The 15,244-nt window shown below is 46.1% G+C and overlaps 1 protein-coding gene across 9 annotated transcripts in view; it reads left to right on the top strand.

Annotated features, from left to right (window-relative positions):
- The window catches only part of LOC135911119 (collagen alpha-1(I) chain-like), a 162,609-nt gene that overhangs the window by 125,454 nt on the left and 21,911 nt on the right, over nucleotides 1-15,244 (top strand). For all 9 annotated transcript variants that reach the window (XM_065443239.2, XM_065443237.2, XM_065443244.2 and 6 more), the window contains 3 exons: nucleotides 2,089-2,367; nucleotides 4,764-5,220; nucleotides 7,362-7,712. In XM_065443239.2, coding sequence (XP_065299311.1) covers nucleotides 2,089-2,367; nucleotides 4,764-5,220; nucleotides 7,362-7,712 — 1,087 coding nt within the window. The remainder of the gene's footprint in view (nucleotides 1-2,088; nucleotides 2,368-4,763; nucleotides 5,221-7,361; nucleotides 7,713-15,244) is intronic.

Below are 15,244 nucleotides of genomic sequence, written 5' to 3'. Positions count from 1 at the left end.
TGAGACATGAGGTATATCCCCCTTGAGATAAAATGGGAGCAAGAGATTGAATTTAGCCAAATTCCCTCCAGGAAATTGGCCAGGAAAATTTACTGGATATTTGCGCCACTAAGAAAATAATCAAGAAAGTATCTAACACTCCGAAAATGCGAACTTGTTGTTAAAATGACTTCATATTGGCAGTTTTGCCCATAGAGTGAAGCATTGAGAACAATAGCAAGGTTTAACATCATTCTCAAGCTACTCAGGCACTTACATGTCACTGACACGTTGGCTCTATGCATCACCCAGGGCTGCTGCGTAGTGCGCATATTTTATGGCTACGTGGAAGCTACCATGTCTCTCGCAATGCTGAGGAGCGCCAACTGCGGTGTTGCAGAGTCACACTTGTGTAGTGCACAAGATGAGACCAAGAGGAAAAAAACGTTTGCGTTTGTCAAGGCCTCATACAGTATTTATGTTTAGTGCCTGTTCCACTCAGACCACTACAGTAAATTTGGATTTCAAAGGACCGAAAGAAATGTCCAAATCAACCGAATCTCGAATTATTGAAAGCATCAAGTAAACAATGAACAAATGCTTACTATTTCAACAAGCTTTTATTTACAGAATGAATCAGGAAATCCTGTTTCTATTTTGAGGTTAGTCAAGGGCCCTTCATCCCTCATGTAGTGCCCCTCGAGGCCCTTGAGCAACCTATAAATAAATATTTTGCACCAAAGCAGTGTGGAAGCTGCAATTCTCGCCATCTGGCGACTGATTAGCGTTCGCAAGGGTGAAATCCTTGCGGTTTCCTTCGCCGTGCGGTTGCAGCACGCATATTTATTTGAGATACGTTGTTTATTATTGGCGCGCATCCCTATTATTTTTGCGCCAGTGAGCTGGTCGCCAACAGATTGTCTGTCCATTGCGATGTAGCCGGTACTCTTCCTCCATGACAGCTTTGCATCGAGTCAAAACGAAACTACTGTTCACTGCAGCCACTACAGATGAAACCGTGGCTGCTGTCAATGCTATCATGGACAGCAACCTTGCGGTTCTGAAGGTGTGCGACAATGCGCACATCGAGTCGGAGCTAAACTACTGTTTGCTGCAACTACGGACGAAGCTGTGGTCACTGTTGACGTGAGCGTGATTGCAACTATGTACAAACTTCTTTACGCATGCAACTGACGTGTGCACAGAGTCAAAACGAACAGAATCAAAACAGTGCATGCATTGCCTGCGCGCCTTCGGAAACGCAAGGTCGCCGTCCATGAACACGTTGACAGCGGCCGGGGTTTCGCCCGCAACACTTGCGGCACACAGTAGTTTTGTTTTTACTCAGTGCAACGCTGTACAGGATAAATAGCACAAGCTACATCTTAATGGCCGGCGACCTGCCGACACTGACGAAAATATTATCGGAATGTGCGCGCAGTAGTGAAAAGTGTGTTTCAAATAAAGACACACGTCAGGGCCGTTCTGTGAAGGAAGTTGCGAGGCCTTAGCCACTGCGAGCACTAATCAGTCTCGAGATGACGAGAATTGCAGCTTTCGCATGACCTATGAGCAAAATATCGACAGGACTTGCTGATTAATGCAGTAGATAAGCGCTTATTGACGTAGTAAGCATTTGTTTATTGTTTTTTTCATACCCTCAATAATTCAACATTCAGTTAATTTGGACATTTTTTTTTTTCCTTTTGGTCCCGTCACATCAAAATTAACGAGGTTTTACTGTAGTGTGGCATCACAATGACGGCAGGAATCTACCTCAATTGTCTGTATAATTGTTATCACCTGCCATGGTTGCTCAGTGGCTATGGTGTTCGGCTGCTGAGCACGAGATCGTGGGATCGAATCCCGGCCACGGTGGCCGCATTTCAATGGGGGCAAAATGCGAAAACACCCGTGTACTTAGATTTAGGTGCATGTTAAAGAACCCCAGGTGGTCAAAATTTCTGGAGTCCTGCACTACGGCGTGCCTCATAATCGGGAAGTGGTTTTGGCACGTATAACCCCATAATTTAATTTAATTATTGTTATTGCAATGAAACTTGTCAACTTCATCGACATTCTCATTAAAATACTATCACTGGTTGGCAGGTCTTACCCCCTGGTGGCAACATGGGCAATCCAGGGCTGCACAGGCCGCCGTCGAGGCCGACGATGCCACCCGGCGGGGCAGGATGCCCCATGCCTCCACAGGGCAGCTCTGGTGTCGGTGGTGGCGGTCTGGAAGCACAGTACATGCAGCAGCAGAGCCAGATTTTTGTCTTCACGACAGTCCTGGCAAATCAGGCTGCCGAGGCAGTGCTGACGGGACAGTGCCCCAGCATCATTACGTTCCACTGTGCACAGCCAGGAACCAAGCGCTTTCTAGAAGTGAGTGCAGTGTTCTAAAATTTGTTTCTAGTTGTCTGTGGACTGGTTGCCTGAATAGGTTTCATCTTAACTGGGGAGCTAATGTTTTCGTTGTTGCACATTATATGTACTTCAGAATAGGGGCTAGCCAGGCTTGGTGGTACGAACATATATTTTAGCAAATAGCGCAAGTAATGGCGCACAAAAAAAAGGGGCACCCGACACAGCGCCTGTGCCGTGTGCCCCTTTTCAGTGTCCCGTATTTGCGCTGTTTGCTAAAGATTTATGTATTGATGGATCAACTGTGAATTGCATTGGTCTTGTGTCTCAAGAAGTGCAGTTATACCTCAATATTATATAGTCAATAAAAACAGCAATTTTCTTCGTTATATTAAAGCTCATTTGTTTATGCAAGTACAGTCACCGATGGATTTTTCGTGCATGTAAGGGGCCACAAAGTTTTTTTTAATTATCGGGCAATTGAGAAAAAGCAAATTTGAATGAGAAAAAATATAATTTTCTTGAATTTGAGAGTCAACAACGACTGATACAGTTTCATGCTGTGTTGATGATATGTTCACAGTGGCAGTAAGAAGCAAAGCCAGCCATGCTTACACATGCATTCCACCTTGTGGCTGATAGTGTTACCCACAGTGGCACTATGTTATGATGAAACGCACCAGCAGCGTGAATGCTTCGCGTCTCCAAAACTCGAGAATACACAACCTCCAGTACTGATTGCGCATGAAGACAGTACACTGAGCCACGCTGACGGCCATGCGGCGCCACTTCTGTGCTAGAAAATGAGACCGCCCTTCGTTCTTGTGTGTGCCTAATCACGTCACTGAAAGCACGATCCCCTCCCGACTACCCATGCAGGAAGACAGAGCTCAATGAGCCACTATCCTTCTCACTCACCTTTGCATGCTTTCACTCACACCTGAAGCATACGGCACACAGGGCGTGATAGGATCTCATCGCACATGTACTTTATGTAGAAAATGACACTGCTCCGCATCGGCAGGTCATGTTGCGCATGATTTAAGAGATGCATTCAGAAGCACGTAATTAAACCAATTGGCCATGTGCATCCACAGAAGTTTACATTTATTGTCTCTCTATTCTTTTGCCATGGCAATGAAATTTTGTCATAGTAATGAACTTGTTATATTGGGGTTCCGAATAAATTGTGTTCTATGGGCAAGAAGATATCAAAAGTTAAACACTGTGTTACATTGAGCATTTTATTTTATTAAAGTTCATTATATAAAGGCATATGGAGCATATCGATATGGAGTATATCAATACCCATAGGTTGGCAGAATAGGCTCATACTCATCTGCACTGCACTAATCAGTGCACACTTGTGTTCCTTCTCATGCTCACCAGCACTGAATATCATTCACAGTCATTTCCATTCGTCCTCGTACCCCCATGAACTCCCACTTGCATCCACTCGGTCACCTCATTTTCATACTCGTGTCCACTCAAACTCTCCCTGTCACTGACTTTAATTCGCACTCTCTTGAACTGCTAGTCCTGTTCATACCCTGGCACTCGCTTCTGTTCGTAGCCATGTGCACTCGCACCCTCATGTGCACACACCCCTTCACACACCTGCTAAACGAATGTAGAGCGAGTATGCCGAGCTGTGATATACGTAGCCATATGCTTGTGTATGTTTTGTTTTCCTTACAAGTTTTCTTTGGCATATTGCTTACATGAAAAGTTGCTGTGAGATTTCGAGCCACTTCTCACGTGGTCTATGCAATTCAGGTGCACTTCTTCAGCCACATTCACGTGAAGTATACAGACAATGAATTCCAGGAAAGCATAGTGTAGAAGAAATTAATTGTCCTTTCAATTGAGCTGTAGAAATTACAAAAAGAGGAGATAAAACTGGTAGCTGGTAGGAGCCGGAGCCACATCTTCTGCATTATGTGTGCTGAATGAGCTACGGCTGTCTCCCAGTTCATTTCATCAGGGAAGCCTAGTACCACAGTCTTTTCATGCAGCACAGATTTATGTGGAAAGAGTTGGCAGCAATCCGTAATTTTGCAAAAGCGGTAGTGCAAGCTCTGTGCAAGGGGAGGGAGGTGCTGGGCTCATTCTGCACAACACATGGGAACTAGTTCACTGAGTGTAGGGCATACGGAATGCACTTTCACTTGGAAGTTTCACCTGATGTCAAAGCGAAAAAGAACGCTAACAGGAGAAAGATAAGAGAGGACAAGGAGGGCAACGACATGAGAGCTTATCGTCATCATTTATCTCCCTGTCCCATTCATGCCCTTTTTCGCTACGACACTTTACCAAGCCACCCAGTTCACAATTGTTCTGAGCCTGACTTGTTTTGGCCATTAGATTTGTGCTCCGCAATACACTGAACTGCACTCCCATGTCCACGGTTTCTGCAGAAGCACCCACTCAAGGTCCAGCAGTTCAACAAACAAAACCCAGCCGCCTGGCTCAACAGCCTTGCCCAAATGAAGCAGCGAGGCTCCCAGGGCATGCCAAGTGGCCCCATGGGACCATCCCCAGGGGGTGGGCCTCTCAAGGTCCCGCAGGCATTCAGCCCTGGCTTCTGTGGCCCTCCCCACGCCTGTGGACCTCCCCATCCCGGAGGTGGAGGTGCCGGTGCCTGGCAACCTCAGGAATCGTGGGGTTCTGGCCCCTATGGCCCAGCGGGCATGGCGCCGCAGAGGGGCCCTTCCCCTGCCAGCAGCCGAGGGCCCGCACCCCCTCCGCAGGGCCACCATCCCCAGCACCAGGGCTGTGGACCACCCAACGGCGGCTGCTTCCCAGCGGGTGCCGGGCCCTACCCTGGCATTGGAGGACCCGGGTGTGGCAGCAATCCTGCCCAGATGGGAGCGGGTAAGTGTCATTGTCTAGTGTCAGCTGCCACTTAACAACCAAGCAGTGGGTGAACAAGGGAAGCCTCAGCTTCTGTTGGCCAACACTTGCCTTCATCAAAGAAGACAAGCCCCCTTGTCGAAGTTCTGGCTCCCGCCTGAGATGTCCCTCGTTTCACCACTGTTCATCAGTTTGTTTCCCTCTTCCTGTCATTGAGACCAGTTTGTGTGCTTTGAAATTATGCTAAAGAGTTGTTCACAATATACTGCATGCAATTCGTGTCATCATTGGGAAGTTTGAGTTCTGCAACAACAAAACACGGAAGAACAAGGAGGACACATAAAAGCTGTTCGTATTCTTGTTCTGTTGTCTCTGCACTCCGTACTCTACTTCACTGCTTGGGTGCTTTGCAGTGAAAGCTAGGGCTTGTGTTAGCCAGTGAGTAACAAGAGCCAACAATGTGTTCTGAAAGCGAAAGAGGGCACATTCATTGTGCTCTACTGATCCTTCCGTGAAGCGTCCATTCAGTTGACATCGTGTGAAGGAAATCAGAGGCAGACAATACCGGAGCTCTTCTTCTGGTTCCCTGTCCTGAAGTATACTAAAGGGTCTCTGTACCACTTTCTTATTCAAGTCAAGAAATGCATTTGAAGTAAAGACTATTTTAGAAATGTTCTGCTGCAAAAAGTTTTTCAATGCGTTCAACAGAAGCGGAGTTATTGGCAATCAAACATACAGCTAATGGTGCTTCTGCTCCTTCTTCAATGATTTGCACTGCGAAGGCTATGGGGAAGCGGGGTGTGCCCACAATGCTTCGCCTACTGAACATCATCGTGACGCGCAGTTCAAATTTGATTTTGGATGTTCATGTAGATGCCACTACTTCCAATTTCGGCACCTGCGACACGCCAAGCATGGTTGCCCTCAGTGAGCCACAGTGCACTCAGCCAGTTAGGGTGTCTCGATGTGCTCGCGCGTCGGCGAGGAAGACATCGAGCCACCCTAAACCAATGGACTCATTGCGGCACTCTGCGGCGTACACCGTATTTATGCTCCATAGCAGACTGCAGCCACATGCAACTGCAGTGTTTGCTCTGTGCGCGACTTGGCTTGAGTGCACACTTGTGCTCGTATTCTCCTGTCTCGCTGTGCTATGTGGTGTGGACCGACTTTGTCCTGCACCAGCTTGACAATGGATAGAAGCCACATCCAACTTGTGCATTTTAAAGTGCTAGCAATAACTCATTACTAATTGAATTGTGCCAAGGCGTCTAACTGGAAGTGGCCAGGAGTGAGCGCGCACTGGCTAGCTTGGGTGTAGCCTGACCTTAAGTTTTGCATGGTTCAAGGCTAGTTGAGTGTTCAAAAATAGTCAAAATTTAGTGAAACCCGACGGCTACGAGACCGGTAAGCAAGGTGGCCAAAGTTTACGTCCTACTTGGGCGGCTGCGGCCAAGCGTGAGCACACAACACTTGGCTTCTTCCGTTTATGACTTTTATGTGACGTTTATGACAAGTTAAAAAAAGTGCCTGAAAAAAAAAAAAAATCCTGCACCAAAATTGGGCTTAGCACAACATTGAAGCAAGGGAATGTAACGCCGAAGGCGAGGCATTGCAACTGGCGCTGCCCTGCACTTTTTAAGTGAAGGACACTGAGGAGAAATATAAATATTGAGCTTGTAATATCTGTGCTCGTACCAGGTCTCCTTTATTGTTTTCTTTTTAAATTATCTCGGTACTATATTCCTTCGAGGCATAACACTAGCTTCATGGTGTTTTTAAAGTTCCAAGGAAAAGTGGTTCATGACACATTTATACGTTTTACATCCGAAACTGTTGTGGAAAGTGGGCTTAACTTCTACCAGTGAAATGTTTTCGTTTTGAGACTCGTTCCATTTCACAAATGGAAAAAAAAATTCTGGTTGGCTGACATAATATGTTGCTTTCACTGCACTGCAGGGAGTCTGTGAGGGTTGCTATGGTTCTCTAATGATGACATGCGAACTAAACCGACTATCCGTCCAACTGCGATTTGTGTCATGTTTGAGAGGCTTATGTTTTCTCTGTCTATGGTAGGTGAGGACCTTCTTTCTTGTCTGTGCTGTGGACAGGTGTCAGCCACAGGACCAGTAGTAGTGTCAAGTGGTGGTTTTGTTTCTCAGGGGTCAAGGTGCCCGACGAAAACCTGACACCTCAGCAGAGGCAGCACCGTGAAGAACAGCTAGCCATGATCCGCAAGATGCACCAGCTGCTCTTTCCAGACCAGCACGGCACGGGAAATGCTGCGGGACCCCCCGGTGGCCAGCAGCAGCAACAGTCCGGGCTGCCCCAACAGCCACAGGGGGGTGCTGCGCCTCGCCCGAGGGGTCCTGAGCAGTTCGGACACTGTGGGGACCACCAGCACGAAGGGGCAAACATGCCTCCACAAATGCAGCAGCCGCAACAGCAGCCACAACAGCAGCCGCAACAGCCACAGCAGCAGCAGCAGCAGCAGCAGCAGCACTTTGGTGCAGGTAATGCATGGCCAAGTGCTCCATTTCATGGCTAAACAAGCCAACTATCCAGTTTTATAGGGGTTGTGAATCACATTTCTTTGAAGTCTCAAGAGTACTTTGGGATGAGTATTGTGCCTCCCAAGAAAATATACAGTCGCCGACCGTTTATTTGGACCTCACGGGGACTGTGGAAATGTCCGAATAAACAGGTGTCCGAAAAAGCAGATTAAGAAAAAAAAAATGAAATCCTTTATTTCCACGCGCTTATTCGGGCTTGGCATTAGGCTTGAAGAAATTGTGAATGCGCAGTTGCCCGCTGTTCTGTTCACACGCAATCAGATAAGCCTGAATCTCGGAGAGGGTCGTATGGTCACTATAGGCGGCTGAAAGCACAGTCACTGTTTGTGCACGCTCCGCATGCGACGGCAGCGTAGCACATGGTGCGTCATCTTCCGACTCAGAGTCATTGTCCGGCGGTGCAGCAGAAACCTGACGAATGATCTCGCTGTCGTCGAGTTCTGCGCATGTCAGTACAGCAGTGTCAGCACCTGTGAAACTGTCAAATGAGACAGTGTCCGGAATCGCAATGCAACCACTGCGCAGGTCTCGGCAGAACATTTTCCGCGTCAGTAGGGAGCACATCCGAAGGCGACAAATCTTAGGCCTCCCGGCAGCCGCTTGCCGGCATTCCCCTGCGAAGTCTGCGCGAGCACTGTCGGCGCCATTAGACACTTGACGCGATGTTTCCGTACGCCGCGTTGGATCACCGAAACCTTGACACAGCACACAAAGCAAACACCACCGTGCCGACACCAATTGCACAAATGAAAAACGTAGCTTGCTCGCAGCGTCAAACAAAAAACAAATCAGCTGCTGGATTGTCTTCAATTCAATTCAATTCAATTCTTTATTTGCAGACATAGAACACACAGAAATACCAGAACTGGTTGGACCCATAGCCACAGGCTAGTGTCGGGTCCAATAAAAAATGAATAACAATTGCAAGTACACAGCAATTAAAATACATCACGTGCATACACATATTTGTCGCATACCATTAAGTTGCACGAGCGTACACAATGAAATGCGAAGCAGCGAGAAGCATCTTATACTATTAAACATTTCTAAGTAAATACAATACACTAGTTAGGAGAATTGCAGGCAAGTTTCTGCATTATTATGAACACACAATATTAATCTAGACAAAATCGAAACACTGCAGGTGTCAGCGAGTTACTAAAGAAAAGAAAGGACATCATGATTGGTACCATTGAAAAGCATTATTGAGGCTTAGCAAGTATTTCTTAAGTACCGATAAAAAATTATTTGTTTGTTTTATTTCTGCTGGTAGTTTATTCCAAATTTTTGACCCTGAAAACTGTAGCAAACGTTGTCCGTAAATATTTTTAGTTGGAGGAAGATCAAAATTACCGCACGTTTGATTTCTGGTCGCACGATTAGATGAGTAAAATATAGAAACATGAAAAGGGAGGTTGTGTTTAACAATGTTGAAGACACACGTGGCAATTTTTAATTCGTGTATCTTGTCATACGGCAACACATTCATTCTATTAAATAAAATCAGACTTGGTTTATCGAAACTTGAATGGGTAATTATTCTCAGGGCGCGCTTTCGAAGTTTGCGTACAGGTTCAAGATAAGTTTTGTATGTCGTACCCCATGATTCATTACAATATGCGATATGGCTATGGATGAGTGCAAAATATAAAATACGTAGTGTGTTAGTATCGAGACTATGCCGTGCTTGTGAGAGCACGGCATAGTAAGCCATGTCAGTCTTGACATGGCTTACTACGCTGAAACCGGAACTGCTGTAGAGCCACTCTATCAAACCAGGCAGAAACGATGATGATGAGCGGGGATTTCCAGTAGCGCCACTTCGTGGGGCAGCAAGGAGGCTCTGTTCAAAACAAAAATGGCGTTCACCAAGTCGAACTATGCGCCGGTCATAGTCGGCGCATGATGCTCTCGATCAAGTTGGCTAAAGAGTGTCCGCAAAATCAGACGAGACGTTGCAACGTGTCCAAACTTTCGGCAGTTGTTATGCATTATAGTCTATAGGGAGAATGGCGGTGCCGCGAAGCTGTCCGAATAATCGGGCATGTCCGAATTTTTGGAGTCTGGAGAATCGGTCGGCGACTGTAGTTGAACCTCAATATATCAAACATCACGGTGATCGCGAAATAGTTCTATATAGCCAGAATTCGATTTATGCAATCACATTAAAGAATGTTTGAAAAACCTTTTCAAATTAATCAATGAACCATGGGTGTGATCAGGGATCGTTGTTCGGAGCGTGCATTCGATTGCGCTGCGCGCTATTGGTTTAGGCTGCACCGACTTTGTCAGCCATGAGCGCGCAGTCGATTGCACCGCACGCAATTAGCCTAGGCTGCGCCGACCTCGTCAGCAGCGTGAAGGCGGCGCTGCCTGGGCCAATTGCGCGCGGTGCAACCGATGGCGCACTCCGTACAACGATCCCTGATCGGGCCCCAATCGTGGCACAGTTAATACTCACCTGAAGCTTCACACAAAGCGTCTATTTATTTGGCTCAAAGTACTGCAGCAGTGTAGCCTGCTTCTTATTGGCAGCCGCTTTCTTAAACACAGAGTCCTCAGCATAGTCTAAATGATCCACAAGCGATAGGCTGGTGTCCTCTATTGCGCCGCAGTAGCAGCATAGAAATGCCAATACAGCCTCAGTTGAAGCCAGGAGCGGGGCAACATCACCGCTTGCGGGATCAACCTCGGCAGCCTCTTCGTTTGGCCGCTACTTCTGCTGCGATCTCCACGTCCGTCAGTCGAAGCATTTTGAAACACTGTAAATAACAAAGTATTAAGTGGTGTCTGCCGAGGCGTCTATGAGTAAACCCAGTGCGCGATACAACTGCCAGTTCTCATGAGGTGCGGCAGGGGCGGAGCTCAGCACTGAAGAATAGTCGGTGCAGCAAATGGAATGTGTTGTAGACGTCGAACTAGCCACGCCGCCTCCTGTGTATGCCGCTACGTTCAAATAGTGCCCTCGGCGTGATCTATGTGTGCAGCTATATTCATAGTGAAATATTTAGCGCGCACAATTGACAAGGACACAGTGAAGGGTAACACACAAGCGCTTACTCACAACTGTTTTATTTTCATAAAGATACAGAACATGTATACCCCGGCTATCCGTGGTGAGCATGTGCAAAAAGAGTCGTCAGTAAAACAGAAAGATGCACTCGCGAAGCGCACCATAACCTGCTACAATGTTGGTCTCCGTTGTACTTTCGTAGCTGCACCAGCTGCACACTGCCGAGTTCCACTGTACATACAGGTGGTGGCCGCACACATATCCCAGTGATGTTGGGATGCGTGTAACAGCCACGAATCTCAAAGGCTATACTTTTTGGTACTTTGAGTGCCGATAAACATCATGGCCACCATGTTTCAGACATTACCTGGCGCTGCTTCTAGGCAGAACACTTCGTAGAGAAAGAGCATAGCCTGCAAGATGTAACAGAAAGATGTAAAGAAAGAAAATGAAAAACACTTAGCACCACGTCCGCCTTTTTATCTTTAACCCTTTGAGGGTCGATTTTTTTTATTGCAGATTCGGATTCTTCTTATGGATTTATTTCGAAAAAGAATTACCGTAATTTTTCTAGGATGACTGTAAAGTGAGAAAAAAATATTTTGCATTGGTATATATGCACTCTTCATTCATGAATAACAACAATAAAAAAAGAAGTAAACTTATCAGAATTAAAAATTTTATGCATTTTTATGCACATAGTTCAAGGCATTGAAAATCCGCACACGAGGATATTTCGCAAGCCTCAAATGTTCCTGCTCTTACACTAATACGTACGTCCATAGGTCCACCTACGTCCATAGGTCCACCTACGTCCGTAGGTGCACGCACTCAAGAAAACTGTTTGGTTGTGTGCCCATCAAAAAAAGCAACATGTGTGACAAACTTACGCTAATCTTCATCTTATCGCCAACCAGCTAGGACAATTAGTTTTCGCGAGTCTTAAAAAAAAAGAAAAGAAATGGAAACACATGCATGGCGGCATCCTTCCTATTCGCACCCCTGTGAGCACTAAACGAGTGAGAAACAAGCGGTCGCCCTTTGAGCGATTAGGAACGAGATAGCCATGAGTTTCGCAAGCGCAAAAAGCCGAAACCACCTGCGAAACAATATCCAAACGGCCACCCGCCCGCGCGCACGCCAATGCACGAGCGGTGGTATATAGACGCCTGGGAGCGAACTAGTGCTAAAACAAACCATGCAACGACAACCGACAGAGGGAGGCGCACAAAAAAATTTCCCTGCATCCCCACATAGTGGCAGCACATGACAGAAAAGGAAAAGTTAGGAAATTGGTGCGCTTTTTAAACGCACAGACGCCGCCGTAAATATACAGCATCGACCATTTTCGGACTTGTTCGCGGCGCCGTATATTTACGTCATTGACCGTCAAAGGGTTAAGGTCTTGAGAGAGGGAGAGAGGTGACCTACAACAGAGGCATTGGCCATGGCTGGCCAGGTGTGAATGCGTCTCCCTCCAGTCAGGCTAAACAAAGGGCCGCAGATGGAAAGAGCAAAGTCACATGGCCCGTGCAGCGACGCCAGTGTCGCCAATGTGCTCCTGCGCACAGCACTCTCACCATCTGCATTGGCGGCGAACTCAAGTTATCGGTGGCGGTGTGGATTTCAGTGTGAATTAGCGGGATGCATTACGTATTGCTTTCAATACATTGTTGGCCGGACCGGGGCGGCTACTTCGAATTATCTGAAAATTTCGAGTTAACGTGTTTTGAATTAACAAGCATTTATTGTATATAATGAGCCATGGCAGTGGCAAGCAAGCGTTGAATGTGGCAGTGAAAGCTATTTTTGTTATTTGTGGAACTATAACTTGATAAAACTTAATTTGGAAATTAAGGGGGGAGGCTACCCTTGAGACCGAACTTTCTTATTTTTTAAGATATCCAGATGAAACTTTCAGGGTATGTTCACACCACCGAACTATGAGGAACTGCAATGTTTCATGAAGATATGTTTATTAGTTCCAGAGTTATTGAGGTTTAACTAGGTTATTCATGTATATGCCTGAGGAAGAGCCTGGAGAAATGCCAGGACATCGTAGGAAGCTGAAATTCACTGTGATGATCCCTTGATAGATATCCCAGGGGGCTAAAGAGCCCTTTTCTTTAATTTCCCCTCCAAAAAAATTTTAAGACAACTTTGAATTTGATGTAGCCAGTAATGACCACATTCATCAAAAATTAATTGCTTATTATAAATTAACTGCACCAACTTTCAAAAAAAGAAGACTGTTACCCCCTGGCAAAGTCACTCAGGAACAGAATAAAAAAAACGGCATACAAATCTGAAAAGCGGTTCTTGAGATATCGCCTTCCCCAGCACCACTACTAGCGAAAAAATACATTCCGAGAAAACGGGCCTTAAAGTTGAACACGTGTTTTTTTTTTTTTTTTTTTTTTAGAAAGCTTCTGCGGAGCTCCTAATTAGCTCTTGCGGCCCCAGGCACACTCAGTGTGTCGGATATTCGACTGGCGACAACCGAAAGCACAGTTTCGCCACTGAAAAGCGTCTACGCAGTCGGCAATCGCTGCGGAAATAGGAAGTTCGATGCTCGTACAAGACGCATATCGCGCTCCCGTGCACCGAACATCTGCACTGTCTTGGGCTTTGCTGCCATCGCGTGGAGCGAAGAACTAGCGAAAAAAAAAGAAAGCTGAGCAAATAATCTAAAAGATAGCGCTAGGCGATGAACAGCTCGAAAGCAGGCGAGCAAGGGACGCGAGCGCGCCATCACAGGGAGGAGCCGCCACCGCCCGCGCAGCAGCCAATGGCAGGCGCGCTTTAGCCCGCGGGATTTGAGCAGCCGGCGCCGCCCGCGCAGCAGCCAATGGTAGACGCGCTTTACCCCGCGGGATTTGAACGCGCTGCTCCGGCCAATCAGCGCTCCGCATCACATCGCGGGAAAACGGCAATAGCGCCTCAACCGCGCCGACGATGCCATTTTGCAAGGCGGCAAAATAGAGACAAAGAAACCACGGTCAAAACGACACCAAGATGGCGAGGGCAGGCCGCACGGTCCGGGAATGGCGCGCGCGCGAAGTTTGACTTCATTTCGGCATCTGCGCGTGTTTTGTGGGTCGCGGTGGCCTCAAAAGTAGCGTTTTTTCTGTACTTTACGGTTGAATTAGGTGCTGATAATTACAGAACAGGTAGTTTATGAGACAATTAACCCAAAAATAAGGTTTTTCAAAAATTGACTTTTTCGCGATTTTTCGGTTTTCAAGGGCCGCGTCCCCCCTTAAATTTATTATGCTGACATCAGATCTGAAATCAGTTCGGAGCTGCTACCTCTAGTAGCTTTTGATTTACAACAAATGGCATCCTCTATATCATCCTGCAATTAATTGACAGAAATTACTCATGATTTCTGTGTCATAATGTTCACAAAGCCCTATTATAAGCTCTAATTCTATTGGTTTATATTTTACTGCACACTATGTGGAAGAAAAAAAATTGTGAAACACTATTGTGCACATTGCCTCATGAATTATTTTTGCACAAGGTGAGCTATAAGAATACTTATGGTTCCTCGACAAAAATGGACAGCTTTATTGCACTGCTCAATGCTTCGAGACTAAAACATGCTGACACAGTAGTCCTTTGCCAGTGTGGTTACTATTTCTTGACATTTCAATGGAATCCTTGGCTTTTTTTAGAAGTATCGCGCCGCTGGCTATCAATGGCTGTCACATGCCAAGCATGTCGTCACAATCGCATGCCTGCATCTGTCGTGCCACATAACAATTGGGGGCCAATTCATTGTGCACCATGTGACTGCAGTAACGAATTTCGATTCTAGTTTTGGCTTCACATTCACTTTTTTGCCTTTTATTCTTGCAAGGAGAAAAACCGTGCTGCAGCTATCTTAAGCTTCCATATCTCCTGTTTACGGTGATACCAAGATGGCGGAGCTGTGTCGACGGAAAGCCAGCCAATCAGCGTTGCAGTCGCTCACCTGAAGCTCGATTTACTTCACAATTTCGGCAACACTTAAAAAGCAAAAAATTTCAATCTTCTATTGCATATTTCTTCGTAATATTTTGCCTGGTGATAAAGGAAGGCCTAAGGGTAATTATAAAACAGCCAATTTTGATCAAGTAATTTCATTTCATTGCTGCATCCCCAGCTAATTAAGAGGTGAAGCTGAGTCATAAGCCCAAGTTTTTTTTACTACCTTTCTTTCTATGAGCTATGATGCTGAAAACTTGCAAATACATTCTTACCTCAATATAGCAAACACTGATATATAATGAAAAATATCCAAGAACCTTTTCCTGATATCAGCAAGCAACAAATATTTTTTATGATAAATGTCGGATATAATGGCGGTATTTTTGTGCCAGATTAGACTTCGTAATAGTAAAGCTCAACAGTATGTGTAACTGTATGACCTTACTTTGAATATGAGCTCTATTTTTGTTTCTCTCAAATAAAGTTT

Source organism: Dermacentor albipictus, chromosome 9 (genome assembly GCF_038994185.2).
Source record: "Dermacentor albipictus isolate Rhodes 1998 colony chromosome 9, USDA_Dalb.pri_finalv2, whole genome shotgun sequence".
Lineage (NCBI taxonomy): Eukaryota > Metazoa > Arthropoda > Arachnida > Ixodida > Ixodidae > Dermacentor > Dermacentor albipictus.
Note: the sequence above shows the minus strand (reverse complement) of the source record. Positions and strands in the feature narration are given on the sequence as shown.